Below are 26,780 nucleotides of genomic sequence, written 5' to 3'. Positions count from 1 at the left end.
TTCCACAAGGAAGTACCTGGAATAGAATCCCTGCCCTTCCTGCCCGGGTGGTACGGGCTCGACCGCATTGGCGCTGAGAAGGGCGGAGAGTTCCTCTGCAAGTACCTGCTTGTGATGGGAGCTGAAAGACTGAGCTCCCGGAGGACAATTTGGAGGCAGGGAGGCCAAATTCAGGGCGTATCCGTACCGCACTATTTGGAGAACCCACTGGTCGGAGGTTATGAGAGGCCACCTTTGGTGAAAGAATTTTAACCTCCCTCCGACCGGCAGGTCGTCCGGTACGGACACTTGTAGGGCGGCTATGTTCCCATGGATCCAGTCAAAAGCCCGTCCCCGGCTTTTGCTGTGGAGGCGCAGGGGGCTGCTTAGGCGCACGCTGTTGACGGGAACGAGCGCGCTGGGGCTGTCCCTGTGCCTGACGAGGCCTTCGGGCCGGCTGGTTGTACCTACGCTTCGCAAAAGAATAGGGTGCAGCCTGCCGAGCCCGGGAAAAACGCCCGCCCGCGGGGGCGGGTGCTGAAGGCGCCCGGTGGGAGAGCTTGTCGAGAGCGGTTTCCTGCAGATGCAGTTGGTCAACCATCTGCTCGACCTTCTCGCCAAAAATATTATCCCCCCGGCAAGGGACGTCAGCCAGTCTCTGCTGGGTGCGGTTGTCCAGGTCAGAGGCACGCAGCCATGAGAGCCTGCGCATCACTATACCTTGGGCCGCAGCACGAGATGCCACGTCACAGGTGTCAAAAATCCCCCTGGACAGGAACTTTCTGCACGCCTTCAGCTGCCTGACCACCTCCTGATATGGCCTGGACTGCTCCGGCGGGAGCTTATCGACCAGGTCCGCCAGCTGTTGCACATTGGTCCGCATGTGGATGCTCATATAGAGCAGGTAAGATTGGATGCGGGTCACGAGCATGGAGGATTGGTAGGCCTTCCTCCCAAATGAGTCCAGAGTGCGAGACTCCCGCCCCGGGGGCGCCGAGGCGGTATCCCTCGAACTCCGTGCCCTCTTGAGAGCAGAATCCACGACCGCTGAGTCATGGGGCAACTGGGGCCGCATGAGCTCTGGGTCAGAGTGGATCCTGTACTGGGACTCTGCTTTCTTGGGAATGGTGGGGTTAGTTAGTGGTCGCACCCAGTTCCGAAGCAGCGTCTCCTTCAGGACATTGTGCAGCGGTACCGTGGAGGACTCTCTAGGTGGTGATGGATAGTCGAGGACCTCGAGCATCTCGGCCCTCGGCTCTTCCACAGAGACCACGGGAAAGGGAATGCTTATAGACATATCCCGCACAAAGGAGGCAAAGGAGAGACTCTCAGGAGGTGAGAGCTTCCTCTCCGGTGACGGCGTGGGGTCCGAGGGAAGGCCCGTAGACTCCTCTGAGGAGAAATATCTCGGGTCCTCCTCTTCCCCCCACGAGTCCTCATCCTCGGTATCGGACATTAGCTCATGTAGCTGAGTCCGGTACCGGGCCCGGCTCGACGTCGAGGCACCAAGGTCTCGGTGTCGTCGAGCGGTGGGACTCCCGCGCCGGCGGGGACGGAGCTCCCTCCATCGACGTCGACGGAGACTCCACCTGCGTGGCGGTCGAGACCGGCACCGCAAGCGGCGGCGGTGTCGACAGCCCCGGCGCCGGGCTAGAGCTCGCCGGCGCCACAGTCATCGGCGCCGGGGGCGCAAGCACCCCCGACGCCGGCACAGCCTGGCGCATCAGCCCTTCCAGGATCCCCGGAAGGATGGCTCTGAGGCACTCGTCCAGGCCCGCTGCCGGGAAAGGCGGTGGGGCCGGTAAGGGTGTCGGTGCCAGAAGCTGCTGGGGGCCAGGAGACGGCACCGAGGTGCCGGAACCCCGACGCGTCGGTACCTCCACCACCGACGGAGATCTCTCCTCTCTGCGATGACGCTTCGGCGTCGACTCCTCTTCAGGGTGCACCGAGGGCTCCCGGTGACGGCGCTTCTTATCTTTTTTCCGGTGCACGTCACCGGCGCCGGAGGGCATGGAGGAGGAGGAGGTCGATCCCCCTCGGTCTCGAGGTACCGGGTCCGACAGGGTTCGGTCCCGTGGCTCACGAGTTGAGGGAGTGACCGGGGCCGACTGCCCACGCGGCCTCTCAACCCCACTCTCACCGGCGGACCGGCGGGCCAACGGGACCTGTTCTCCTGGGGTCGCTGCCATCGGTGCCGATGTCTCGGGCATCGATACCGGTACCGAAGAACCGGCCTTCGATACCGATGCCGTCGAGGTCGACGTCGAGGGGCCGGCGCAAGTTCCAAAAAGACGGTCCCGCAGAACTTGCCTCGCAACCTGAGTCCGTTTCCGGAGACTGAGACACAAAGCGCACGACTTGAGATTGTGCTCCGGCCCGAGGCACTGGAGGCACCAAGCGTGGGTGTCGGTCTGCGAGATCGGCCGGCCGTAGCGACCACACTTCTTAAATCCACTCGGGACCTTCGAGGACATCGACGGAAAAATCGCGTCGGCGAAGTCAAAGTCGGCAATGGTGGCTAAAATCACACCACGAAAAAATCAACCGACCGAGCGGCCACTAGGCCGCAACGTGGCGTCCCCGCTAGAAAGCGAGGGAAAAAGGGGAGCGCGTGCTCCACACGCGCAAAAAATTTTTTTTTTTTTTTTCTTTAAAACAATACAAACAAAAACAGAGGGAACCGAACGGTCCAAGCGACGATCCGCGTAAACGCGGTCGAAAATCCGGCGGCTGAACAGAGAGAGAGGCAAACGCACCACTCTCTCAGTCGCGGAAAAAAAGTAACTGGCGGGAGCGGTCGCGCACGGGCGGGAAGGCGGCCGCGCATGCGCGGTGGGCGTGGCCTGCGTGTCGACCGTCCCGCGAAGCTTCTTCCGGTTGGTGGGGGCTGCCGCGGACGTCAACCCAGTCGTGAGAACAAGCAGCCTGCTTGTCCTCGGAGAATTGAAGTCACCCATTATTATCACATTGCCCTTTTTGTTTGCGTCTCTGATGTCTTTTATCTTTTCTGCGTCTATCTGTTCATCCTGGCGAGATGGACGATAGTACACTCCTAACACCGTCCTTTTCCCTTTTATACATGGAATTTCAACCCACAATGATTCAAAGGTGTGATTTGTGTCCTGCTGAATTTGTAATCTATTTGAGTCAAGGCTCTCGTTAATATACAATGCTACCCCCTCCACCAGTCCAGTCCACCCTATCACTACGATATACTTTGTACCCCGGTATGACAGTGTCCCACTGGTTATACTCCCTCCACCAGGTCTCAGTAATGCCTATTATATCCAATTTTTCATTTAGTGCAATATATTCCAACTCTCCCATCTTATTTCTTAGACTCCTAGCATTTGCATATAGACATTTCAGAGTGTGTTTGTTGTTCCTATTTGCACGATGCTTAGTACTTGACACTATTGATTTGCCATCTTTTGTCTGATCTTTAGTTGTATTTAAAGACACCTGGCCTACCACGGTCTGTTGTGCAACCTCACTATCCAGAAGCCCTATCTTCCCTGCTTGTGAGGTATCCTTGCCAGATACCTTATCACGAACCATGCGTTTTCGAGTGACTGTCGGCCTTCCCCCCATTTCTAGTTTAAAAGCTGCTCTATCTTCTTTTTAAATGCCAATGCCAGCAGCCTGGTCCCACCCTGATTAAGTCAACTTATAAAAGAAAACCAAAGAAAAGGAACTCCAAAGGGGAGGCGGGCGGGTTTCTGAGAACAAACAGCCTGCTGTACTCGGAGAATACCTGCTACAGGTAAGTATCCTCGCTTTCTCCGAGGACAAGCAGGCTGCTTGTTCTCACATGTGTGGTATCCCTAGCAACCAGGCTCACTCAAAACAATAAACAGTGGTTAATTGGACCTCACAACGGTGAGGACATAACAGAGATTGACCTACGAAGAAACATCTAACTGAGAGTGCAGCCTGGAACAGAGCAAAAATGGGCCTAGGGGGGTGGAGTTGGATTCTAAACCCTGAACAGATTCTGCAGCATCGACTGCCCAAACCGCCTGTCGCGTCGGGTATCCTGCTGAAGGCAGTAGTGAGATGTGAATGTGTGGACTGAGGACCACGTCGCAGCCTTGCAAATCTCTTCAATAGTTGCTGACTTCAAGTGGGCCACAGACGCTGCCATGGCTCTAACACTATGAGCCGTGACATGATCCTCAAGAGTCAGCCCAGCTTGGGCGTAAGTGAAGGAAATGCAATCTGCTAGCCAATTGGAAATGGTGCGTTTCCCGACAGCAACTCCCCTTCTGTTGGGGTCGAAAGAAACAAACATTTGGGCGGACTGTCTGAAGAGGCTTGTCCGCTCCACATAGAAGGCCAATGCTCTCTTGCAGTCAAATGTATGCAACTGACGTTCAGCAAGGCGGGTATGAGGACGTGGAAAAAATGTTGGCAAGACAATTGACTGGTTCAGATGGAACTCCGACACCATCTTTGGCAAGAATTTAGGGTGAGTGCGGAGGACTACTCTGCTATGATGAAATTTAGTATAGGGAGCATGGGCTACCAAGGCTTGGAGCTCACTGACTCTACAAGCTGAAGTAACAGCCACCAAGAAAATGACCTTCCAGGTCAAATACCTCAGATGGCAGAAATTCAGTGGCTCAAAAGGAGGTTTCATGAGCTGGGTGAAAACGACGATGAGATCCCATGACACTGTAGGAGGCTTGACAGGGCATTGACAAAAGCAAACCTCTCATAAATCGAACTAAAGGCTGTCCAGAGATAGGCTTACCCTCCACATGATAATGATAAGCACTAATAGCACTAAGATGAACTCTTACAGAGTTGGTCTTAAGACCAGACTCTGACAAGTGCAGAAGATATTCAAGCAAGGCCTATGTAGGACAAGAACGAGGATCTTGGGCCTTGCTATCACACCAGACGGCAAACCTCCTCCATTTAAAAGAGTAACACCTTTTGTGGAATCTTTCCTGGAAGCAAGCAACACACGGGAGACACCCTCAGAAAGACCCAAGGAAGTGAAATCTACGCTCTCAACATCCAGGCAGTGAGAGCCAGAGACCGGAGGTTGGGATGCAGAAGCGCCCCCTTGTTCTGAGTGATGAGGGTTGGAAAACACTCCAATCGCCACGGTTCTTCAGAGGATAACTCCAGAAGAAGAGGGAACCAAATCTGACGCGGCCAGAAACAAGCAATCAGAATCATGGTTCCGCGATCTTGCTTGAGTTTCAGCAAAGTCTTCCCCACCAGAGGTATGGGAGGATAAGCATACAGAAGGCCCCTCAACCAATGAAGCAGAAAGGCATCTGACGCTAGTCTGTCGTGGGCTTGAAGCCTGGAACATAACTGAGGGACTTTGTAATTGAACTGAGTGGCAAAAAGATCTACCGAGGGGGTGCCCCACTCCCGGAAGATCTTGCGAACCACGCCCGAGTTGAGAGACCACTAGTGAGGTTGCATTATCCTGCTCAACCTGTCGGCCAGACTGTTGTTTACGCCTGCCAGATACGTGGCTTGGAGAAACATGCCGTGACGGCGAGCCCAATGCCACATCTGGATGGCTTCCCGACACAGGGGGCGAGATCCGGTGCCCCCCTGCTTGTTGATAGTGGCCTAGTGGTTAGGGTGGTGGGCTTTGGTCCTGAGGAACTGAGTTCAATTCCCACTTCAGGCACAGGCAGCTCCTTGTGACTCTGGGCAAGTCACTTAACCCTCCACTGCCCCATGCAAGCTGCATTGAGCCTGCCATGAGTGGGAAAGTGTGGGGTACAAATGTAACAAAAATAAATAAATAAAATAAAAGGCAACCTGATTGTCTGTCTGAATTTGAATAATTTGATAGGACAGCCGATCTCTGAAAGCCTTTAGAGTGTTCCAGATCGCTCGCAACTCCAGGAGATTGATCTGAAGACCTGTTTCTTGGAGGGACCAAAATCCTTGAGTGTGAAGCCCATCTACATGGGCTCCCCCCCACCCCAGGAGAGATGCATCCATTGTCAGCACTTTTATTTTAGCTGAGGAATTTGAAAGGGACGTCCCAAGGTCAAATTTTATCGAACTGTCCACCATAGCAGGGAATTGTGAAAAACGGTGTACAACTGGATTGCATCCTCTAGATCCCTTGTAGCTTGATACCACTGGGAAGCTAGGGTCCATTGAGCTGATCTCATTGAAGACGGGCCATCATCTGCCGAGCTGTGATCTGCTGAGACGCTCTGGCCAAGGAAACCAGCGAGAGAAGATTGTCTGCCCTCGCTTCGGGGAGGTAGGCATGAGCCATCTACGAGTCCAGCAGGGCTCCTATGAATTCTAGTCTCTGAACTGGAAGAAGGTGGGACTTTGGGTAATTTATGAGAAACCCCAGTAGCTCCAGGAGTTGAATAGTCATCTGCATGGACTGTAGAGCTCCTGCCTCCGAGGTGTTCTTCACCAGCTAATCGTCGAGATAAGGGAACATATGTACTCCTAGCCTGCGTAGCAACGCTGCAACGACCGCCAGGCATTTGGTGAACACCCGGGGTGCAGAGGAGAGCCCAAAGGGCAGCACACAATACTGAAAGAGCTGTGTTCCCAGACGGAATCAAAGATACTGCCTGTGAGCTGGCAGTATCGGGATGTGTGTATAGGCATCCTTTAAGTCCAGAGAACATAGCCAGTCGTTTTTCTGAATCATGGGAAGAAGGGTGCCCAGGGAAAGCATCTTGAACTTTTCTCGGATCAGACGTTTGTTCAGGGCCCTTAGGTCTAGGATGGGACGCATCCTTCCTGTTTTCTTTTGAACAAGGAAGTACCTGGAATAGAATCCCAGCCCTTCTTGCCCCGGTGGCACAGGCTCGACCGCATTGGCACTGAGAAGAGTGGAGAGTTCCTCTGCAAGTACCTGCCTGTGGTGGAAGCTGAAGGACTGAGCTCACGGTGGGCAATTTGGAGGTTTGGAGATCAAATTGAGGGAGTAACCTTGCCAGACTATTTGGAGAACCCACCGATCGGAGGTTATCAGAAGCCACCTTTGGTGAAAAAATACTAACCTCCCCCCGACCAGTAGATCATCCGTCATGGACACTTTTATTGCGGCTATGCTCGCCTGGAGCCAGTCAAAAGCATGTCCCTTGCTTTTGCTGGGGAGCTGCAGGGGCCTGTCGAGGCGCATGCTGTTGACGTGAACGAGCGCGCTGGGGTTGAGCCTGAGCAGGCTGTCGGGAATGTGGATTATACCTACGCTTATTATAAGTATAGGGAGCATTCCTCCTTCCCCCATAAAAACGTCTACCTGATGAGGTAGATGCTGAAGATGCCCGGTGGGAGAGTTTGTCGAGTGCAGTTTCCTGCTGGTGGAGCTGCTCTACCAGCTGCTCGACTTTCTTGCCGAAATATTAACCCCCCCGGCAAGGAACATCCGCAAGTCGCTGCTGGACTCGATTGTCCAGGTCAGAGGCACACGACCATGAGGGTCTGCGTATCACTATACCCTGAGCAGCGGCCCTGGATGCCACATCAAAACAGTCGTAAGCACCCCTGAACAGGAATTTACGACACGCTTTCAGCTGCCTGACCACCTCCTGAAAAGGCTTGGCCTACTCCGAAGGGAGCTGATTGACTAAGTCCATCAGTTGCTTCACATTATTCCGCAAGTGGATACTTGTGTAAAGCTAGTACGACTGAATCTTGGATACGAGCATAGAGGAGTGATAGGCCTTCCTCCCAAAAGAATCCAGAGTTCAAGATTTCCGCCCCGGGGGTGCCGAGGCATAGTCTCTAGAACTCTTGGCTCTCTTGAGAGCAGAATCCACAACCGCAGAGTCGTGAGGTAACTGGGACTTCATCAACTCAGGTTCTCCATGGATCCGATACTGAGACTCCACTGTCTTAGGGATGGTGGGATTAGATAATGGTTTCATCCAGTTCCTGAGCAATGTCTGCTTGAGGACATTATGCAGAGGAACATTGGAGGACTCCTTAGGTGGCGAAGGATAGTCAAGGACCTCGAACATCTCGGCCCTGGGCTCATCCTCAGATACCACAGGGAAGGGAATGGCCGTAGACATTTCCCGCACAAAGGAAGAGAAAAACAGACTCTCTGGGGGAGAAAGCTTTCTCTCTGGCGAAGGAGTAGGGTGAGAGGGAAGACCAGAAGACTCCTCAGAAGAGAAATATCTTGGGTCCTCCACTGCTTCCCACGAGGCCTCTCCCTTGGTGTCGGACATGAGCTCTCTAATTGCAGTCCGAAGCAGGGCCCGTCTCAACGCCGAGGAACCATGTCCTCGATGGAGATGTTGAGAAGTCGACTCCCGTGCCGGCGGCTATGAAGCTCCCTCCATCGATGTCAACGGGGAGACAACTTGGGTGGCAGGCGAGGCCGCCGCTGCAAGCGGCACCGACGTCAGAGACCTCACCACAGGCGGGGAGCCAGCAGCCGCAACTATCAACGGTACCGTGAGCGCAAACACCCCCGGTACTGGAACGACGGTCGCAGCAGCCCTTCCAGAATCCCTGGAAGAATGGCTCAGAGGCGTTCGTCAAGTGTGTCGAGAAAGGCTGCAGGATCGTGCAGGAGTCAAAGGCAGAATCTGCCGTGGACGAGGAGGCGGTACCAGGCTGTCCGGAGACCGGCGCATCGACCCCTCTTGAATGGAGGGTGAGCTGTCCTCCCGGTGTCGACGCTTCACAGGTGCCGAATCCCTTGACGCTCCGGAGCTCTCGGTACTGTGACGAGAAGGAGACCAATGACGGTGCTTCTTCGCCTTCACTCGAGGCATGTCACCGGTACCCCTCGATACCGACGAGGAGGACTTGGAATCCACACGCATTCTTGGGGTCGGGTCCGAAAGAGGTCGGTTGTGATGGGCCTGCCCCGCAGGAGCCCTCAAGGCAGGTGGAGACCCACTCGATGGCTCACTGCTGCCAGCATGTGATGGTCTCTGGACAGCCATTACCTGCGCTCCTGATGTCGAGGCACTCTCCGGTGCCGACATCGACTCCGCCGGCGACCTCGGTACCGCTGTCGACGCCGAAGTACTGGGCAAAGCTCCAAACAGACGTTCCCGCTGAGCTTGTCTCGATGCCTGTGTCCGCTTTTTAAGGCTAAGACACAACTTACATGCGTCGGGGCGATGCTCGGCCTCAAGGCAATGAATACACCACGCGTGTGGGTTGGTGTCTGAGATTGCCCGGTTGCACCGAGTGTACTTCTTGAAGCTGCTGGCGATCCTTGATGTCATCGATGGAAAAATAGCGGTGGCAAAATGAAAACTTGCGATGGTGCCAAAAGAAGGGCACAAAAAGGGAGAAAGCCTGCTTGTCCTCGGAGAAGTACCGTTACCCCGGACTCAGAGAACTGAAGAAAAGGATCCCGACAGGAAAGTGCCTGGAGATCAGATACGCATCTAGCCGATGTCAAGGCCACCAAAAAGACAGAGTCACATCCTTCTCAGAAGCTCGCCTAAGTGGCTCGAAAGGCGAACGCTGAAGAGTGTGCAACACCAGCCCCAGGTTCCAGGCCGGACACGATGAACGTACAGGAGGACGGAGCCGAAGCGCCCCTCTGAGAAATCGGACAATGTCCGAATGAGCAGCAAGGGAAAAGCCAGAGAGTTTCCCTCGGAAGCATGCCAACGCCACCAATTGAACCCGAATGGAATTGTAAGCCAGGTCTTTTTGTAAGCTGTCCTGCAAAAATTCCAGGACCGACGAGACTGTAGCCCACGTGGGTGTGACCGCTTTTGAACCACACCACGCCGCAAACTTGCGCCAGATCCGAGCATAGGCTGCGGAGGTAGACCGCTTGCTGGCCTGCAAGAGAGTGGAGATGACCTTGTTAGAGTAGCCCTTGCCTCTCAATTGTGCACTCTCAAGAGCCAGGCCGTAAGACCAAATCAGCAGGGATCCTCCATAGTCACTGGCCCCTGAACCGACAAGTTCGGCACCAGAAGCAACGGAAGTGGAGCCTCTACCAGCATCAGACGAAGGTCCGCGTACCATGGACACCTTGGTCAAAACGGAGCGACAAGGATCACCAATCTTTGGTGCCGTCGAATCCTCAGAAGGACTCGCCCTATCAAGGGCCAAGGAGGGAACACCTATAGGAGGCTGGAGGGCCAGGGTTGAGCCAGAGCATCCAACCCCGCTGAGCGAGGATCAGCGAGGGACTTTGGCGTTTGCACTTGACGCCATCAGATCCAAACTGGGAGTCCCCCATGTGGTGCAAATCTGAAGAAAAACTTCTTCTGCCAGTTCCCATTCCACCGGGTCGATTTGATGTCTGCTGAGGAAATCGGCTTGCACGTTGCTCTGGCCTGCTATGTGAGCTGCGGACAGCAGAACCAAGTGGAGCTCAGTCCAGTGGAAAATCTGACCAGCCTCCGCGGCCAGGGCCCTGCACTGAGTGCCGCCCTGACAATTGATGTATGCCACTGCTGTCGTGTTGTCCGACAGCACCCGGACAGAAAGCCCCTTCAGAGTCTTATGGAAGACCAGCAGAGCCTGAAATATTGCTCTCAGTTCCAAGCGATTGATGGACCATCCCGCTTCCATGGGTGTCCACTGACTCTGAGCATAGCTTCCATGGCAATGAGCTCCCCAGCCCAAAAGGCTGGCATCCATTATCACCAGGAACCAAGAAGGAAGTGCGAGCGGCATTCCCTGTCGCAGCATCCTGTCGGAGAGCCACCAATCCATACTGTGCCGGGCCGCAGGGAGCCACGTTAGTCTGCGTTGGTATTCCTGGGAGATCGGAGACCACTGCTGACGCAGAGCAATCTGCAGCGGACTCATGTGAGCTCTCGACCAGGGAACCACCTCCATGGTGGCCGTCATCGACCCCAGGAACTGAACAAAGTCTCAAGCTCGCGGGCGAGGCATCTGCAGGAGCAGACGGACCTAATTATGAAGCTTGCACCGCCTGTGGTCGGGGAGAAAGACGAACCACGAAGCCGTGTCGAACCGGACCCCGAAATACTCGAGAGACTGAGAGGGGGTCAGGTGACTTTTGGGTAAATTGATCATCCAGCCCAGAGTCTGAAGAACAGTTATAACTCTGGTCATGGCGAGTTGGCTCTCGTCTGCCGAATCCGCCCTGATGAGCCAGTTGTCGAGATACGGGTGAACTCGGATACCCTCTTGCCTGAGAAAGGCAGCTATTACCACCATTACCTTGAAAAAGGTACGGGGAGCTGTGGGCAGGAAGAAAGGCAAGGCCCGAAAGTGGAAATGTTGGCCGAAAATCGCAAACCAGAGAAACCGATGATGCGGAGGCCAAATAGGAATGTGCAAATATGCTTCCTTGAGGTTCAGAGATGTGAGAAACTCTCCTGGCTGTACCGCCGCAATGACGGAGCACAGGGTTTCCATGCTAAAGTGTCGCACTCTTAGGGCCTCGATGACTCTTCATAAGTCGAGGATCGGTCTGAAAGACCCGCCTTTCCGAGGGACCACAAAATAAATGGAGTAGCGACCGCAGCCGTGTTCGGTGGGAGGCACCAGCATCACTGCTCCGAGGTGCAGCAAGACTTGCAAGGTCTCCTCTACCGCTGCCCGTTTAACGGCTGTGCCGCATCGGGACTCCAAAAAAGCGTGTCTCCCCAGGGCACCGAATTCCAATCGGTAGCCACTCCTCGATGAAAAGGGAAAGACGACCCCCTACTGCAGGAATTGACCAGTGGACTGGCGTCCCATCATTGTGGAGGACTCCCCTGAACTCCTGGCTGTTGACCGGCCGCTGCGGAACGTTTGTCCGAGCAAAAGGAGTTCCTCTGCTGAAAACGGGCACGTTGAGAAAACCCAGCAGAGCGCCTGGGCGATACCTGCGAGCTTTGTGGAAACATGTCCTGGAAGAGGAGGGAAAAACAGGACTTTTGGAAGAAGGCCGCGGCCTATCCTCAGGTAACCGTTGGGATTTAGAGTCCCATAGGTCTTTAACAATCTTCTCCAATTCCTCTCCAAATAAAAGAAGGCCCCGAAAGGGTAACCTCACCAGCCTCTGCTTAGAGGCCATGTCAGCCGCCCAATGCCACAGCCAAAGAAGGCGGCGGACAGCAACCGCCACAGACATCTGCTTAGCCGAAGCTCTGACCAGATCATAAAGGGCATCAGCCAAAAACGACAAAGCAGATTCCATACGCAGGCCAGCCTCAGAGAGGGAACCCGTACCATTCTCGGGCTGCATAGGAACTGCAAATCGCCGCCCTCAAGGAAAAGCCCGAGATTTGAAAGGACCGCTTCAGCGCGGATTCTAGCCGCTGGTCCTGCATATCTTTCAAAGCGACCCCTCCCTCCACTGGGAGAGAGTGGTCTTTTTAGTCACGGCCGTGACCAACGCATCCACTTTAGGCATCTCAAAAGGGGCCAAGTGATCCTCACTCAGAGGGTAAAGCTGACTCATAGCCCCTGGCTACCTTCAAAGGCCCATCAGGGTCAGACCACTGAGCAGAAATAAGCTCGTGGATGGAATCATGCACAGGAAAAGCCTGAGAAGGTTTCTTGGTACTAGGCATCCTAGGATTAACAGAGGAGGCATCGCCCTCGGCCGGATCTTCAATAGAAAGGGCCTGCAAGGTGTCAGAAATGAGCGCTGGCAATTGTGTATATTTGATGTTACATACTGTACTATATCTTGACATGGTCTCTAGTTCTGTTTCCCAATTACATAATTCCACCACTTAATCTATTGCCTCTACTGCTCTCCTGTTTCCCTCTAACTCTCACATCCCCAAACAATCAATACATCTCTCCACCATGTTCTTCCTAAAAATACTCATCATCATCTACTCATTCACTATCATCCACATAACATTTACCCCCCCCCCCCACTTCCTCAGAATTCAATGTTATACCAGTTCTCCACCACCAGTAAAGGACAACCAAGCTAACCACATCCTCACGTACCGACAGCAATCAAAGAAATCAATCTCCACGCAGACAACCATCGCTTAAAACAGAAACAATTTCACCTAAACCCAAAATATCTATCACAAGACAACTCACCAAAATCCACCCATCAACCCTGACTGATGAGCCATACCTTACCATCCGCGTGGGATACATCAATGCAAGATCAGCAGTTAATAAAACTGAAATCCTTACAGACTGGATTAAGTCAGACAATCTTGACCTCTTATTTATCACAGAAACCTGGGTCCATGACCCAAAAGATCCCATCATACTCGATCTATACTCCCCTGGCTATAAAATCTCACACTGGACCAGAAAAGAAAAAAAAAAGAGGTGGAGGCATAGCGCTCATCTACAAATCAAGTTTCTCCACTGAAACCATTTCTGAAACCATTACACCACAACTTGAAATTGTTTCAAACTTCACAGTCCCACATTATTTGACCATCTAACTTGTATCCTATTTTACAGACCTCCCACTAACTGGAACAACAACCAATCCACCTTCATGGACTTTATATCAAACGTTTGCATCAATAATTCCAATGTACTATTAATTGGTGATTTAAACCTGCATTTAGAGGACTCCGACTCTGCCTATACCCGCGAATGTAAGGATCTCCTTCATCTCTGTAATCTCGACCTCCCTCCTATACAACCTACCCACAGCAAAGGTCACTCACTCAACATCATCTCTTACAAATTCTCAACGGACCAAAATATATACATATCTGATATCAACTGGGCTGCCACCCCCTGGTCGGATCATCATAAAGCGACACTATCCCTACACTGGCAGAAAAAAGGCCAGCCAAAAATACAAGACCCTACAAATGTTACCACAAGAGGATGGACTGACAAGGAAAGGTTCTGGCAACAAATTTACAACAACAACTGGTCTACACAACCAGACTCAAATCACTTCCTTACAGAATGGGACAATAGATGCAAGAAACTTTTATTAGACGAAATAGCCCCATTACGCACTAAAATTCTACGTAGACGCAACCCATCTCCATGGTTTAACGACCTACTAAAAAACCTAAAATCACAAACCAGGAAACTAGGAAAATATCAAATCAAAAGAATAACCTCGCCTACAACGCATGGAAGCAATCACACAGGAATTACAAAAATGCCATCAAACGAGCCAAAAGATCCTATTACACACAAACCATCTCTACTAGTGGCACAGACATAAAAAACAATATCAACTCATAAAGAATCTTCTTAATACCAACCCAATCACATCCTCACCCTCAAACTACCCATCTGCCAACCAGCTGGCCAAGCACTTCAATGACAAATTACCAATCTTTGCAGCACGATTCCCCAGGACTGTGTAAATATTGATACCTTTCTTGACGAACTGGACCCCTATATAGACGAAATTCCAGCTGACCGCTCATGGACTAATTTCACCCTCCTCACCACTAAAGAAGTTTCTATGGCGATCACCAAGCTCTCCAAATCTCACTGCCATCTTGACCCATGTCCCAACTACCTAATGAAAGATGCCCCAGAACACTTTATTACAGATCTCACCTCCCACCTAACTTCCTGCTACAACAGGGTTCATTCCCTACTGAGCATGGCAATATACTACTTACACCAATACAAAAGAACCCTAAGAAACCAGCGAGTGATGTCACCAACTACCGCCCTGTCGCCTCCATCCCTTTGCTAACTGAACTAATGGAAAACAGAGTGACCTCTCAAATCAACGAATATATACAAAAATTCTCCATTCTACATGAATCACAATCGGGTTTCCATCCAGCTCACAGTACAGAAACTGTCCTACTCACTCTAATATCCAAATTCAAACAGGAAATCTCATTTGGAAACAACATCTTCCTTCTCCAATTCGATCTGTCCAGTGCATTAACCAAACTACTGGATAAACTTGGGATCGGCGGATATATTGATTGGATAAAAGGCTTCATCACCTCAAGATCTTACCAATTTAAATCAACTTCAACTGTCTCATCTCCCTGGTCACCAAACTGCGGTGTACCTCAAGGATCCCCTTTATCCCCGATCCTCTTCAATCTTATGATGATCCCCCTAGCCCAGGGGTAGGCAACTTCGGTCCTCGAGAGCCGCAGGCAGGTCAGGTTTTCAGGATATCCACAATGAATATGCAGGAGATAGATTTGCAAGCACTGCCTCCATGGTATGCAAATCTATCTCATGCATATTCATTGTGGATATCCTGAAAACCTGACCTGCTTGCGGCTCTCGAGGACCGAGTTGCCTACCCCTGCCCTAGCCAAAGCTCTATTCAGACTTGGTCTCAACCCTTTCATCTACGCTGATGACATCACCGTATTCATTCCCTTCAAGTCTAATCTAACAGAAATCTCCGACAAAATATCCTTGGGCATGAACATCTTAATCTCTTGGGCTAACGCCTTTATGATGAAAATGAATAAAGAGAAAACACAATGCTTAATCCTCTCATCCCAACACTCCGCGCTCCTCCCTACTAATATTATCATCTCCGACATTACAATCCCCAAATCTGACAACCTGAAAATCCTTGGAGTGACATTAGACAACCATCTCTCGCTCGAAAGTCACGCAAAAACCACTTCAAAGAAAATGTTCAACATGATGTGGATACTGAAACGCGTAAAACCGTATCTCCCCCTGAAAACTTTCCGGAACTTGGTACAATCCATGGTACTTACCCACGCCGACTACTGTAATAGTATTTTCTTAGGCTGCAAGACCCATATCCTGAAAAAACTTCAGACTGCCCAGAATACAGCAGCGAGACTCATTTTTGGCAAATCTTGTTTTGAATGCACAACACCTCTTAGTGAAAAAGTTCACTGGCTTCCTATCAGAGAACGAATCAACTTTAAGGTCCACACATTAATCTATAAGGTTATCCACAGCGAATCTCTGGGCTATATGCTTAATCTGGTTGACCTTCCCACCAGAAACATGTCTGAATCTTCACAAACTTACCTCACCCCAATTGTAAAGGACTCAGATATAAAACCTATTATGGATCCAATTTCTCCTTCTTAGGCAGCCAATTCTGGAATGCCCTCCCCAGACCTATCCGATCAATCAGTGACTATCTACCCTTATGGAAGTCACTAAAAACCCATCTGTTCAAGCAAGCCTATCATAATGACCCAAACTAATCCTATGAACTCTATAACCCAACATATATCCAGGAAACTACGACAATGACCAGACTACTTCTCCCACCAAAATTCCCAATGCTTATCCCGTATCCCATCCCCCTCCCGCCTTCTCTACCCCTCCTCCTGTGCTCACCTGCCCTTGCTTATACCTCTCCTACTCCCTTTACCCTTGCCCTTCTCTACATATCTTTTTTTGTAATTTGGCTATACTTAACTTATATTTTCTCTATCAATTCTCTGTAATCCCTATTACTAAGTAAGCTGCATTGAACCTGCTTCGAGTGGGAAAGCGTGGGGTACAAATGTAATAATAAATAAATAAAGTAAGGGGATCTAAGGCCTTGCTCTGACACCAGACGGCAAACCTCCTCATTATAACACTAAGATGAAGACAGTAGTCCAGTAGCAAGAGGAGTGCTATTCAGTCTTTTGCATTGAGTGTCACATGTATGATTATCTCCCAGTTGGTGAGAGATCATATGTGTGTGCTCGATGGAAAGAGATCCTAGCTCTCAGAAAACGAGTTCATTCTCTTGAGGCTAGAGTAGCAGACTTGGAGGGACTGAAGGATGCAGAGAGGTACATAGAGGAGGCCCACAGGGACGCTGTAGAGTGGTCCACCTCCAATCTGGCAGCCCCTGTGCTGTCTTGGAGGAGACAGGTCTTCTAAACGGAAAGCATCACCCTGGTGCAGCTGAAAGTAATGCTGTAGACAGGACCAGCACACCAGGGGATGCAATATCCTCCCACACCAAGGATATGTCAACAGGAGCAACTGCCCAGGAAGGAAGCGTTAGGACGGCTGTTGTAGCTGGTGATTCAATTATTAGGCATGTAGATAGCTGGGTGGCTGGTGGGCGTGAGGATCGCCTGGTCACTTGCCTGCCTGGTGCTAAGGTTGCGGACTTCGCGCGTCATCTATATAGGATTTTAGATAGTGCTGGGGAGGAACCAGCTGTCTTGGTACATGTGGGTACCAATGACATAGGAAAATGTGGGAGAGAGGTTCTGGAAACCAAATTTAGGCTCAGGTAGAAAGCTCAAATCAAGAACTTCAAGGCTAGCATTTTCAGAAATGCTTCCCAGTCCATGTGCAAGGCCCAAGAGACACGCAGAGCTCTGGAGGCCCAATGCGTGGATGAGGCGATGGTGCATGGAGGGATTTAGATTTGTAAGGAACTGGGCAACATTATGGGGAAGGGGAGCCTATTCTGGAAGGACTGCTTTATAGAGTAGCTGGTACAGAAGCCAACAAGAGAAGGAAAAATTATAGACCTAGTCCTTAATGGAATGCATGATCTGGTGCAGGAGGTAATGGTGATAGGGATGCTTGATAACAGTGATCATAATATAATCAGATTTGATATCGGTTTTGGAGTTAGTACACACAGGAAATCCAATCCATTTAACTTTCAAAAAGGAGTATGATAAAATGAGAAGAACAGTGAAAAAAAAAACTTAGAGGAGCAGCTGCAAAGGACAAAAATTTACACCAGACGTGGATGCTGTTCAAAAATACCATCATGGAAGCCAAGGCCAAATATATTCCATGCAATAAAAAAGGAGGAAGGAAAACCAAATGACAGCCGGCATGGTTAAAAAGTGAGGTGAAGGAAGCTATTAGAACTAAAAGAAAATCCTTCAAAAAATGGAAGAAGGCACTGACTGAATATAATAAGAAACAGCATATGGAATGTCAAGTCAAGTGCAAAGTGTTGATAAGGAAGGCTAAGAGGGACTTTGAAAAAATGATTGCATTGAAGGCAAAAACAAACAGTAAATTTTTTTTAAAGGTATATTAAAAGCAACAAGCCGGTAAAAGAATTGGTTGGACCGCTAGATGACCGAGGGGTAAAAGGGGAAATCAGAGAAGACCAAGCAATATTAGCGATATTAAATGAATTCTTTGCTTCGATCTTCACCGTGGAAGAATTGGGGAGAGATACCAGTGCCAGATATGGTATTCAAAGCTGACGAGTCAGAGAAACTGAATGAAACCACTATAAACCTAGAGGATGTAATGAAGCAATCTGACAAATTAAAGCATAGCAAATCTCCTGGACCAGATGGGTATTCATCCGCGAGTACTGATAGAATTGAAAAATGAACTTGTGGAACTATTGTTAGTAATATGCAATTTATCTTTAAAATCAAGCATGGTATTGGAAGATTGGAGGGTGGCCAACATAACACCAATTTTTAAAAAAAAGGTTTCAGAGGTGATCCGGGAAATTATAAACTGGTGAGCCTGACGTCAGTGCCAGGCAAAATGGTAGAGACTATTATAAAGAACAAAATTACAGAGCATATTCAAAAGTATGGATTAATTAGACAAAGCCAACATGGATATAGTGAAAGGAAATCTTGCCTCACCGATTACATTTCTTTGAAGGGGTGAACAAACGTGGATAAAGGTAAGCCGGTTGATACTGTGTATCTGGACTTTCAAAAGGTGTTTGACAAAGTACCTCATGAGAGACTCCAGAGGAAACTGGAAAGTCATGGGATAGGAGGTAGTGTCCTATTGTTGATTAAAAACTGGTTAAAAGATAGGAAACAGGCAGTAGGGTTAAATGGTCAGTATTCTCAATGGAGAAGGGTAGACAGTGGGGTTCCCCAGGGGTCTGTGCTAAGACCACTGTTTTTTAACATATTCATAAATGATCTAGAGATGGGAGTAACTAGTGAGGCAATTAAATTTGCTGACGGTACAAAGTTACTCAAAGTTGTTAAATTGAAAGAAGATTGTAAACAATTACAAGGGGACCTTACAAGACTGGGAGACTGGGCATCTAAATGCCAGATGACATTTAATGTGAGCAAGTGCAAAGTGATGCATGTGGGAAAGAGGAACTGAAATAATAGATATGCAATGCAAGGTTCCATATTAGGAGTCACTGACCAGGAAAGGGATCTAGGCATCGTCGTCAATGTGTATTGAACCCCTCTGTTCACTGTGCGATGGTGGCTAAGAAAGCAAATAGAATGTTAGGTATTAGGAAAGGAATGGAAAATAAAAATGAGGACGTTATAAAGCCTTTGTATCGCTCCTTGGTTCAATTCTGGTCACCGTATCTTAAATAAAATATAGTGGAATTAGAAAAGGTACTGAGAAGGGTAATGAAAATGATAAAGGGGATGGGATGACTTCCCTATGAAGAAAGGCTAATGTGTCTGGGGCTCATCAGCTGGGAGAAAAGACAGCTGAGGGGAGATATGATAGAGATTTACAAAAAAATGAGTGGAGTGGAACAGGTAGACGTGAATCACTTGTTTACTCTTTCTAAAAATACTAGGAGGCACGCAATGATGCTACAAAGAAGTACATTTAAAACGAATCGGAGAAATTTATTTTTTATTCAACATGTAATTAAACTTTGGAATTTGTTGCCAGAGAATGTAGTAAAAGCAGTTAGCTTAGTGGGGTTTATAAAAGGTTTGGACGGCTTCCTAAAGGAAAAGTCCAGACTATTATTAAAATGGACTTGGAGATAATCCACTGCTTATTTCTACAATAAGCAGCATAAAATGTATTATACCTTTTGGGTTCTTGCCAGATACTTGTGACCTGGATTGACCACGTTAGAAATAGGGTGCTGGGCTTGATGAACCTTTGGCCTGTCCCAGTATGACAATACTTATGTACTTTAAAGATTAACAACTCTTAGTGGAATCTTTCCTGGAAGCCAGCAAGAGTCGGGAGACACCCTTGAAAGACCCAAGGAAGTGAATTCTAGGCTCTCAACATCCAAGCTGTGAAAGCCCGAGACTGGAGGTTGGGATGTAGAAGTGACCCCTCATTCTGTGTGATGAGAGTCAGAAAACACTCCAATCTCCACGGTCCTTCGGAGGACAATTCCAGAAGAAGAGGGAACCGTAGCTGCTGCAGCCAGTACAATGCAATAAAATCATGGTTCCGCGGTTTTGTTTGAGTTTCGCATATAGAAGACATGGGGAGGAAGGCATCTGAGGCTAGTCTGTTGTGCGTCTGAAGCCTCGAACAGAACTGAGGGACCTTGTGGTTGATCAGAATGGCAAAAAGATCCACTGAGGGGACGCCCCACGCTTGGAACATCTTGTGGGCCATGCACATATGGCGAGATCACTCGTGTGGTTGAACTATGCTGCTCAGCCTGTCGGCCAGGGTGTTGCTTGACCCCCAGGTAAGTGCCTCAAAGGAACATGCCATGCTGGTGAGCCCAATGCCACATCCAGACGCCCTGACATAGGGGGCGTGATCCAGTGCTCCCCCTGCTTGTTGATGTAATACATTGCAACCTGATTGTCTGTTTGAATAAGAATAATTTGATGAGATAGCTGATCTCTGAAAACCTTCAGTGTTCCAGATCACTCGAAGCTCCAGGAGGTTGATCTGAAGATTTGTTTCCTGGGAGGACTAAGCTCCTTCAGTGTGAAACCCATCTACATCAGCTCCCCATCCCAGGAGAGATGCATCCGTCATCAGCACTCTTTGAGGCTGACGAATTTGGAATGGAAGTCCCAGAGTCAAACTGGATTGAATTGTCCACCACTAAAGAGAGTTTAGAAGCTCTGGGGACACTTGAATGACATCTTGCAGGCTCCCCATGGCTTTATACCATTGAGAAGCCAGGATCCATTGAGCTAATCTCATATGTAACATACACTGTGGAAGCCATGTGGCCCAAAAACCTCAACATCTGCCGAGCTGTGATCTGCTGAGGGGCACGAACCCTGGATGCGAGACAAGATTGTCTGCTCTTGTCTCCGAGAGGTAGTCTTGAACCCTCTGTGTGTTGAGCAGGGTTCCTATGAACTCCAATCGCTGGACAGGGTGTAGATGGGGCTTGGGGTACTTTAAACAAACCCTAGTAGCTCTAGCACCCGAATAGTCATCCGAATGCACTCCCGAGCACCAGGCAACCTTCGAGATATGGGAACATAGACTCCCAGTCTGCGTAGCGAAGCTACAACTACTGCTAGATATTTGGTGAGGACCATGGGAGCTGACGCGAAGCAAAAAGGCAACAAGCGGTACTGAAAGTGACGTGCGAGCAGGGACTGTCTCTTCATGTTCAAGTGTACAGCGCTGAGTAGGTCTAGTAACGCTATAGAAATGACAAGTAGTAGTTTATGCTCACAGCCGAAATCGAAGATACTTCCGGTGGGCTAGAAGTATCGGGATGTGAGTGTATGCAGCCTTTAAGTCCAGAGAGCATAGCCAATCATTTTTCTGAATCATGGGGAGAACAGCGCCCAGGGAAACCATCCTGAATATTTCTCAGACCAGAGATTTGTTCAGGGTCCTTAGGTCCAGGAAGAGACGCATCCCCCCCCCCCCTTTTCTTTTGCACAAGGAAGTACCTGGAATAGAATCCCTGCCCTTCTTTCTCTTGTGGAATGGGTTTGACTGCATGGGCTTTCAGAAGGGCGGAGAGTTCCTCTGCAAGTACCTGCCTGTGCTGAGAGCTGAATGAATGAGCTCTTGGTGGGCAACTTGGAGGTTTGGAGAGCCAACTGAGGGTGTATCCGAGACGGACTATTTGAAGAACCCACCAATCGGAGGTTATAATTAAGAAACACACTGATACCATCTCTTCTCTCGTGCCTTCTGCATCCACCTCCTCATCTGGGAGGGTTTCTGGCAAGCCATGGAGCGGTCCCTACTACTGTTCTAGGCATAGGTACAATCCTTCAGCTCATCAGCCTACTCAGCCCCAACGCACTTGTTCACGTCAACAGCATGCGCCCAAGGCCCCTGCTGCTCCCCAGTCAAAGCAAGGGATGAGCTTTTGGCTGGCTCCAGCTTAGCATAGCCACAGTAAAAGTGTCTGTCCTGGATGACTTGCCGGTTGAGGGGAGGCTAAAATTTTTTCATCAAAGGTATACATTTCTTAATTAGCTTTCGAAGGCTGCCCTTCGTCAGATCTGACGAAGAAGGGCAACCTTCGAAAGCTAATCAAGAAATGTATTAAGTTATGTCCAATAAAAAAGGTATCATCTTATTTTCTTTTCCATGTTTTAATTTGTTTGATTTCTATTGATTACCTTTAAAAGTGGACTAACACAGCTACCACAACTCTCTATACATAATCATAAAATTCAAAAACCACATTGAACAAAACAAAATACAAAACATTCTCTTGTCTCCATCATACGATGATTACTCTCTTTCAACCAGCTAAAAGTAACTTCACTGCTTCAAGTATTTTTAGTCGTTTCAATTGGCACACTTACATTAAGATTACTTTTTCTTGCAAATGAGTCCATGTCTTCACTCAGATTCCAATGAGTTACACTATACTGTCATAAAGTAAATGTATTGCTAACCATTTTAATTTATGTATGTTTAAACTCCTTCTTTTGCATTCATTTTAAGGATTCTCTGTAAACAATGGACAAGTTGTTTACAAACTGAAATTCAGTGTGAGATACACACTATTTTAATCAATTTGTAAAGGAGGAGATCAGAGATTTCTCTTAATTCACATGCCATTGTAACACAGGTAGTAACAAATTATAGAAACATTTTATGCAGTACTAATAATGATCCTGAGTTATGTGAAACTAATGAGCTACGTGAAACTTTTCACAACAAAACTCAGCTTTAAAAAACAGTACAGTTAGGGTGGAAGAGCATATGTAATCAAACAACTAACCATTAAGGTAACAAGAAACTGGGAGTGAAACAGACTCCATTATCCAGGTAACAGAAACCTACCACCAATGATGGATCAGTTTCAGTGTTCTCATCCAAGTAATCTAGTAGAGCCTTTTGCAGCTGCTGAATTTCATCTCCACCTCCAGATACCTATATATAGCAAGATATACTCATGGAATATCAATACAATCATAAACTCATTTACAAATGTGAGCTCTGGTAACTTTAAAATTAAAATTAAATTTAAAATTAAAATCTCTCTATATAAAACGCACCTCCAACGTTCTAATGAAGCCTCTGTTAGCCAACATTCTAAAGTGAAGGGGGTGAGATCGCATTGTGTCTGCCCCGCCCACGCGTCAAACGTGATGACGTCGAGGGCGGAGCAATGACACTCAACCAATCGCAACGCTCGGCAGCGAAGCGTCAGGGAAGGAGGCGGCGCTCTCGACGTCTAGCCTTCCCTTCGCTGTGTTCCGCCTTCTTCTGACGTCAAGGATGACGTCAAAAGAAGGCGGAACACACCGAAGGAAAACCTAGACGTCGGGAGCACCGCCTCCTTCCCTGACGCTTCGCTGCCACGGAGGTAAATTTAAAAACAAGAAAAAAAAAAAAAACAACCATGTTGGGGGGAGAGAAGAGGGTGGCCACTAAACAACAACAATGGGAGCGGGAGGGCAGGGGAGAAACGACAGCATGGATGCGAAGGGGGGAGGGGGGGGGGGGAGAAGAGGGCGGCCCAGGCTGGGACATGGAAGAGAGAGAAGCATGGATGCAAGGGGGGGTCATGAAGGGAGACAGGGGACTTGCTGCAAAAGGATGAATGGAGGCAGCAGGGGACAGAGGGGCATGGATTGGGATGGCAGTGCTCAGGAAGAGAGGGCAATTGCTGGAAAGGGATGAATGGAGGGGGCAGGGGACAGAGGAGCATGGATGGGCATGGATTGGGAGGGCAGGACTCAGAGACAGAGGGAAATTGCTGGATAGGGATGAATACAGGGGACAGATGGGCATGGATGGAAATGGATTGCAGGGCAGGCCTCAGGGAGAGAGGGCAATTGCTGGAAAGGGATGAATGGAGGCAGCAGGGGACAGAGGGGCATGGATTGGGATGGCAGGGCTCAGGAAGAGAGGGCAATTGCTGGAAAGGGATGAATGGAGGGGGCAGGGGACAGAGGAGCATGGATGGGCATGGATTGGGAGGGCAGGACTCAGGGACAGAGGGAAATTGCTGGATAGGGATGAATACAGGGGACAGATGGGCATGGATGGAAATGGATTGCAGGGCAGGCCTCAGGGAGAGAGGGCAATTGCTGGATAGGGAAAAATGGAGGGGCCAGGTGACAGATGAGCATGGATGGGCATGGATTCGAAGGGCAAGACTCAGGGAGACGGGAATTGCTGGATAGGGATGAATGGAGGGGACAGATGGCCATGGATGGATATGGATTGCAGGGCAGGCCTCAGGCAGAGAGGGGAAATGCTGGATAGGGAGAAATGGAGGGGCCAGGTGACAGATGAGCATGGATGGGCATGGATTCGAAGGGCAAGACTCAGGGAGACGGGAATTGCTGAATAGGGATGAATGGAGGGGACAGATGGCCATGGATGGATATGGATTGCAGGACAGGCCTCAGGCAGAGAGGGGAAATGCTGGATACGGAAAAATGGAGGGGCCAGGTGACAGATGAGCATGGATGGGCATGGATTGGAAGGGCAGGACTCAGGGAGAGGGGAATTGCTGGATAGGGATGAATGGAGGGCACAGATGGCCATGGATGCATATGGATTGCAGGGCAGGCCTCAGGCAGAGAGGGGAATTGCTGGATAGGGATGAATGGAGGGGCCAGGTGACAGAGGAGCATGGATTGGAAGGGCAGGACTCAGGGAGAGGGGAATTGCTGGATAGGGATGAATGGAGGGGACAGATGGCCATGGATGGATATGGATTGCAGGACAGGCCTCAGGCAGAGAGGGGAAATGCTGGATACGGAAAAATGGAGGGGCCAGGTGACAGATGAGCATGGATGGGCATGGATTGGAAGGGCAGGACTCAGGGAGAGGGGAATTGCTGGATAGGGATGAATGGAGGGCACAGATGGCCATGGATGCATATGGATTGCAGGGCAGGCCTCAGGCAGAGAGGGGAATTGCTGGATAGGGATGAATGGAGGGGCCAGGTGACAGAGGAGCATGGATTGGAAGGGCAGGACTCAGGGAGAGGGGAATTGCTGGATAGGGATGAATGGAGGGGACAGATGGCCATGGATGGATATGGATTGCAGGACAGGCCTCAGGCAGAGAGGGGAAATGCTGGATACGGAAAAATGGAGGGGCCAGGTGACAGATGAGCATGGATGGGCATGGATTGGAAGGGCAGGACTCAGGGAGAGGGGAATTGCTGGATAGGGATGAATGGAGGGCACAGATGGCCATGGATGCATATGGATTGCAGGGCAGGCCTCAGGCAGAGAGGGGAATTGCTGGATAGGGATGAATGGAGGGGCCAGGTGACAGAGGAGCATGGATTGGAAGGGCAGGACTCAGGGAGAGGGGAATTGCTGGATAGGGATGAATGGAGGGGACAGATGGCCATGGATGGATATGGATTGCAGAGCAGGCCTCAGGCAGAGAGGGGAAATGCAGGATAGGGAAAAATGGAGGGGCCAGATGACAAAGGAGCATGGATGGGCATGGATTGGAAGGGCAAGACTCAGGGAGAGGGGAATTGCTGAATAGGGATGAATGGAGGGAACAGATGGCCATGGATGCATATGGATTGCAGGGCAGGCCTCAGGGAGACAGCGAAATTGCTGGATAGGGATGAATGGAGGGGCCAGGTGACAGAGGAGCATGGATTGGACTCACACTTTCACTCTGACTCTCAAACACTCACTCTCACATACACTCTCCCAAACATACACACTCCGAGGAAAACCTTGCTAGCGCCCGTTTCATTTGTGTCAGAAACGGGCCTTTTTTACTAGTAATGCTAATAAGTAACACATGTAAATGATTATAACATTTAATTCTATTATCTGTAAAACCAATTAAGGAGCCCTTTTAATAAGGCGTGTAGGTGCCTACGTGCGTCCAACGTGGGTTAAATTGGCATTACCACTCGGCTACAGTGTGCCCTGGGCAGTAATTCCATTTCTGGCATGCCCAAAACATGCAGTAGAAAATATTTTCTATTTTCTACTACGTGGTGCTTACTCGCTGGTAATCGGCAGTTTACACGTGTTGAACGCTTACCGCCCAGTTAGCGCATGAGACCTTACCGCTAATCGAGAGGTGGGGCATCCTTGTTGGGTCCTGTATCCTTGTTCAATATGATTATTTTCCATAGGTGGCTATATTGTTTCCAGATTCTGCCACTATACCTTACTAAGCGAGATTGGAGAAGCTTGATGGGAATGCTCTCTAGATTTTTTTGGAATAGGAAAAGGCCACAAAGTCGCTTGCAAAATATGATGAATAGTTGGAACAGAGGAGGATTTGGTGTCTTGGATACACAGCGGTATAATAGGGCCTGCTTATTGAGGCATCTGGGGGATGGCTGCTGGGAACGACATATTATACATCGCTGCAGATGGAAGTGGACTGGGTTCGCCCCTTGCACTTACATTATGTCTTGCAGGCCATGCCCTCAGATCTGCCATCGCATCTCCGTGTCAGTACCCTAGTGCGACCTCTAAGGGCAGTATGGGGAGCCTTAGCTCGACTTTGGTCTTTTGATCCGCGCTTCAGTAGACTGCTACAAATTAATGGGAATGGAGATTTTCTCCTGGGTATAGAAAACCTGTGCATACGGGCTTGGAGAGATAGAGGGCTTCAAACCATACAAGATCTTTTGGACTCCACAGAAAATATCAGGCAGTTGGAGTCTTTGGGTCTTGGCACAATAGAATGGGCAGATAGATTGGCATATAAGCAAGTATCCCATTATATTGATACTTTGCCCCAGTCCTCACTTGCTGTTGATGTGCCCATCAAGATTCGCGAGCTTTATGAAATGCCCACGAATGAGCCCATTTCGATATCATTGCTCCACAAAAGATTATTGCAGAGCTGCCCTCACAGAGAGTTGGGTCCTCTCGCTCTGAGATGGTTGGAGGATCTACAGAAAGTGG

The 26,780-nt window shown here is 49.5% G+C and overlaps 1 protein-coding gene across 1 annotated transcript in view; it reads right to left on the bottom strand.

The window, feature by feature from the left end:
• Positions 1 to 26,780, bottom strand: part of NIPBL (NIPBL cohesin loading factor) — a 1,064,356-nt gene that overhangs the window by 357,436 nt on the left and 680,140 nt on the right. The window contains 1 exon segment of the mRNA XM_030191924.1: positions 22,708 to 22,797. Coding sequence (XP_030047784.1) covers positions 22,708 to 22,797 — 90 coding nt within the window.

This window comes from Microcaecilia unicolor, chromosome 2, assembly GCF_901765095.1.
Source record: "Microcaecilia unicolor chromosome 2, aMicUni1.1, whole genome shotgun sequence".
Lineage (NCBI taxonomy): Eukaryota > Metazoa > Chordata > Amphibia > Gymnophiona > Siphonopidae > Microcaecilia > Microcaecilia unicolor.
This window is presented reverse-complemented; position numbering and strand designations above follow the sequence as displayed.